Raw genomic sequence first — 4,080 nt, forward strand, 5'->3', positions numbered from 1 at the left:
CAATCATCGCCGATACAACTCGAATACGCGGCGATCGAGCAACGCCTCGCTTCTCGTCGCCTCTCCGTCCCTCCTCCTCGCGTTGAAATCTATCAAATCTAACGTTATCGAAACGATGGGACGAACGCTTGTTCGCCTCGCCACGGTGTCGTTATATGTAATTACGAAACGGGAAGCGAGATTCGAATACACGGATTGTAAATCCATTTGATCAAACGATCCGATGAATGGAGAAGCTTTTTACCGAGCTCTTTATATTCGCCGATCTCGAGGCAAAGCCGTTGCACGTGTTATCGTCGGCGGTATTGAAATCTACAACCTGAACGCATGCGTTTGGCCGTGTCACTCTTTCAATCGCTCCCCCGTGCAGTCTGGAACTGCGTGCGCTTATGCGCATGAAGGGAGAACGAGTACGCGCGATACGAACGGCGTTAAGTTACTTTCATACTGTGTTTGTTACGCGGCCGTACTCTTTCAAACAGCCTTACTGGAAATTCCTATTAAACAACGATGACGTTAGGTCGTTGTTCGAACTCTCGCGCTCCCCCTTTGCCGTTAAATCGAGCCGAGCAGAAATAACTTTGAATTATAAATCGAAATCGACTGATTTTTTTTCTCTTTTTTCCTTTCTCTCTCCTTTTCCACGGGATGGGAAAATACGTGGAATTCTAGAGGCTAGAGGAGAGAAGGGGTCGGAGGAAGCGAGTCCATCTTCGGCTCGATCGGTCGATCGGCGTCCCCCGAGCGAGATAAGTCGACTAAAATCATCGGTTGGTACACCTGGTACCAAGAGAAAGAGGGAGGGGGAAAAATACCATTACCCTCGTAAACGAGAACCTTTACTCGCCACGCATTATCGAACCTGGTAATTGACCAAATTATCGATAAGAAATTGCCGCTCGATCTCCGAGAAAATCTCACTCCCGTGTGAACTCTCGTTCCATCGTTACCCAATCGAAGGCGACAAAGTGGTTGGGTGGAATCGGACGTTGAAACGACGATAAAGGTAATGGATCTTCTATTAGAGCACGTCGAGAATCCTCCACTTTCCATTCCGATCGACAGCCGCTCTTCGGTATTTCGGAGTCGAGCTCCGTAATTGGAAACTTATTGAAACTCGAAGAGGAGAGACTCGAAAAACTTTCTCGCTCGAATTTCTCACGATACGTTTTGCCACCGTGTTCCTTCGCTCGGACGAGATAAGATCAAAATTAAATCTGTAGCCGCGAATAGAAATCGCGATTTATCGAAATTTTGTCGATTCTAGAAAATAATGTTTGGACGGTGTTACGTCCACGATGCTCAAAGCTATTCGACGAAGCCTTACCTCTATAGTATTCGATATCAATCCGTGACACGAGGCGGATAATATCGTTACCGCGACCTTGTTTTCCCTGATTGGATTGCCCTCGTACTTGTATCGCTATAAGCTACTATTCGATACACTCTGTCGAAAAAAAAAAAGAAAGAAAGAGAGAGAGAGAGAGAGAGAAAGAGAAACTAAAAAAGCAGAACCGCTCACGATTCGAAATATTTTATGCGCGAGTATATATGGTTGTAAGAAAATTTATAAAAATTTTTGAGGAGAGAGGCTTATCGAATCGACGAAACGATTTGCAAACAATACCAGCGAACAAGATTTAAAACGTTTCACTTTGCGTATTCTTGCGACGCACGTCAATAATGGATCGAAGTGCATCATCGGATCGGTACAACCGGACTTACGTTCGCTAAAATCTTTCTTGTGTTCGCTTGTTATTCATCTTAGCACATGTATGCCTCCAGTATTTAAAATGTTTGCGCGTTTGTAACGCGAATCGTGGCTCGCGTCACATTCGTAGAACATTGTCCGTATCCAGGTCGATACACGGAGAAAATTGTCGTAAAATGTCCCTAGAATTCCCGGTTCTCTTTTCTTTTTTGTCCGAAATACATTCGTTCGTCGCCTCGAATTGAAAATTCGAATTAAAAAATAAAGGAGGAAGAATAATTGGAAGCAAATGTAATTGACCGGTTCGTTATCGTGGACGTACACGAGGTGGAGACAGATTACGTTATCGGAACATGTGTTCGATGTATGTAAAAATAACAGACCGATCTATCGTTGGGGAATATAGCGCAATTAGTCAAATATATTCGTTACGAATAAGTTTAACGCAATTGAATGAGAAAGATTTGGAAAATTATCTCTTATATAAACTGAATTTTTCGTCATACGAGTAACGGTTTAAAAGCGGTTGAAAATCTTTGCCTCACTTACCGATTTTACACGATAAAAGCGAGATCGAGTTGACCGTGAAAAATCAGAATTTCGATAAGAAATTGCACAAAGCCAACCGTACCATCTTACGGAGACAAAAGAAAACGATCCTGCTTTTGATTTATCGTTTCGAAAGAAAGAAAGAAAGAAAGAAAGAGGTTGGAAAGGAAGGTTCGCATCGATCGAAGATTGTTTCGGAACGACAGAAACGGAGGAAGAGGATAGAGTAAGAGATAAGAGAGGAGAGAGAGAAATACGGAAGAAAGTGGAACGGTGTTGGGACCCAGACAGTCTATGCGATCGTTGCTTAATCGGACGAGTCTCATTCAGAAAGCATTTTAATTGCGCGTTTCGCTTATCTAAAATATGTTGGCTTATCGTCCACGTATCGTTTGATTTTCCAACTGACAATCCATCGTTTTCGATAACAAGCCAAGTAACAGAATTCTATCATCGGTTACATCCAACACCGAGATCCGTCGCTAAACTCATTCTCGTATCTGTTCGTTTCTCGAATCTCGGAAAATGATAGATCAAATATCTAATTCGTAATAAGATATCTTTTAAGCGAGTATCTTTTAAGACGTAAACGACGAAATTTTACGAAATTCGAAATAAATTGACCAATAAGATTAAAAAAGAAAAGCATCCATCTTTATCGATTATCAAACGTTGCGAAATATATATGTATTTCAATTTACAAAATGATGCCTCGTACTTGCATCATCGAGCAAAGATTGAAAAAAATATCAAAACTAAACTAAAATCATCTCGATCTTCGTAATAAAATTCGTAAGATGCGCGATTCGAAAGAAGAAATATTAGTTCTCAAGCGTCTTCTATTCGCGTATCGCTTTCCTGGCGCTTCACCCCCTGCCAGCCAAAGTACCGTTATCCGAGTAGCCGGAATATATACGTAGCCAGAGTAGTACGTATCATCTCTCCTTTAATCGCTCGCGCGTTTGCGTCAAGATATCATCGTCGATGGAAGGGAAGATCGTCGAAGGAAGGAAGGGGAGAAAAAGAAAGAAAAGCGTTTGTTGATCGCCGCGAGGGCGAGACGAAGGGGGAGACAGAGAAGAAGGCGGAAGAATCGGGTACAGAGAACACTTACATTTGGTTGCGCGTTAGACGATGTAGAGCGACGAGATCGTGAAGAGAGCGCGTAATCCGAAGCGGACGTCATCCCAGTATTCGTGTACGAAAACCTTTGTCAGCCCGGAGTCAGGATCATTCACCACCGGTCGTCGCGTGCGCACTCGCGACCACTACCACCAACGGGACACACTGGCACACCGCACCACCGAGCATGCAGGCAAGGGGGTGATCGTGGAGAGCGCGTGGATATCGGGAGGACGATTCGAGAGAGCGTCGCGCACGTGTGTGTACGATCACGAGGCACAACGGGGAACGTTCAAGTATCCGAGTATCGTGGCGGACACGAGGAGATCGTTTGTCCATCCGATCCCTTTCGAGTCATTTTTAATCGGGGGTCGTGATGGGGGAGGGAGGGAGGGAGGGAGGGAGGGCGAGAGAAACGTCTCCCCCGCGAGCTGGTGGAAAATGAAAGAAAACGGTTCACTCACGTGCTTAAAGTGAGACGCATCCAGGCGCGTTGCGTCAGCAGCGTCGACGCATCGCGTCGGGCTGGCCTTCTGGAGCTACTTTCAAAATCCTTGCATTCAGCGCTCGTTATGCAATTTTCTTCCTCCGTTGACGAGATACTTTCCACCCACTTCCACTTCTCCCATCGATTTCTCGCCGATCCAATTTTTCTCGCGCACCTTTGAACGATCCTTTACCCTCTCGATCGGTCCACG

The 4,080-nt window shown here is 44.8% G+C and overlaps 1 protein-coding gene across 4 annotated transcripts in view; it reads right to left on the minus strand.

Moving 5' to 3' along the window:
- The window catches only part of LOC102675249 (fibroblast growth factor 17-like), an 82,752-nt gene that overhangs the window by 40,866 nt on the left and 37,806 nt on the right, over positions 1-4,080 (minus strand). The window contains exon 2 of one of the 4 annotated variants that reach the window (XM_006623266.2): positions 3,847-4,044. The exons of 2 other annotated variants lie outside the window; for them this stretch is intronic. In XM_006623266.2, coding sequence (XP_006623329.1) covers positions 3,847-3,866 — 20 coding nt within the window. In that variant the 5' untranslated portion in view covers positions 3,867-4,044. Of the gene's footprint in view, positions 1-3,374; positions 3,782-3,846; positions 4,045-4,080 lie in introns of those variants that run through there. One more of the 4 variants, XM_006623269.2, reaches the window with a different exon arrangement.

Source organism: Apis dorsata, unplaced genomic scaffold (genome assembly GCF_000469605.1).
Source record: "Apis dorsata unplaced genomic scaffold, Apis dorsata 1.3 scaffold_867, whole genome shotgun sequence".
In the NCBI taxonomy this organism is placed as follows: Eukaryota; Metazoa; Arthropoda; class Insecta; order Hymenoptera; family Apidae; genus Apis; species Apis dorsata.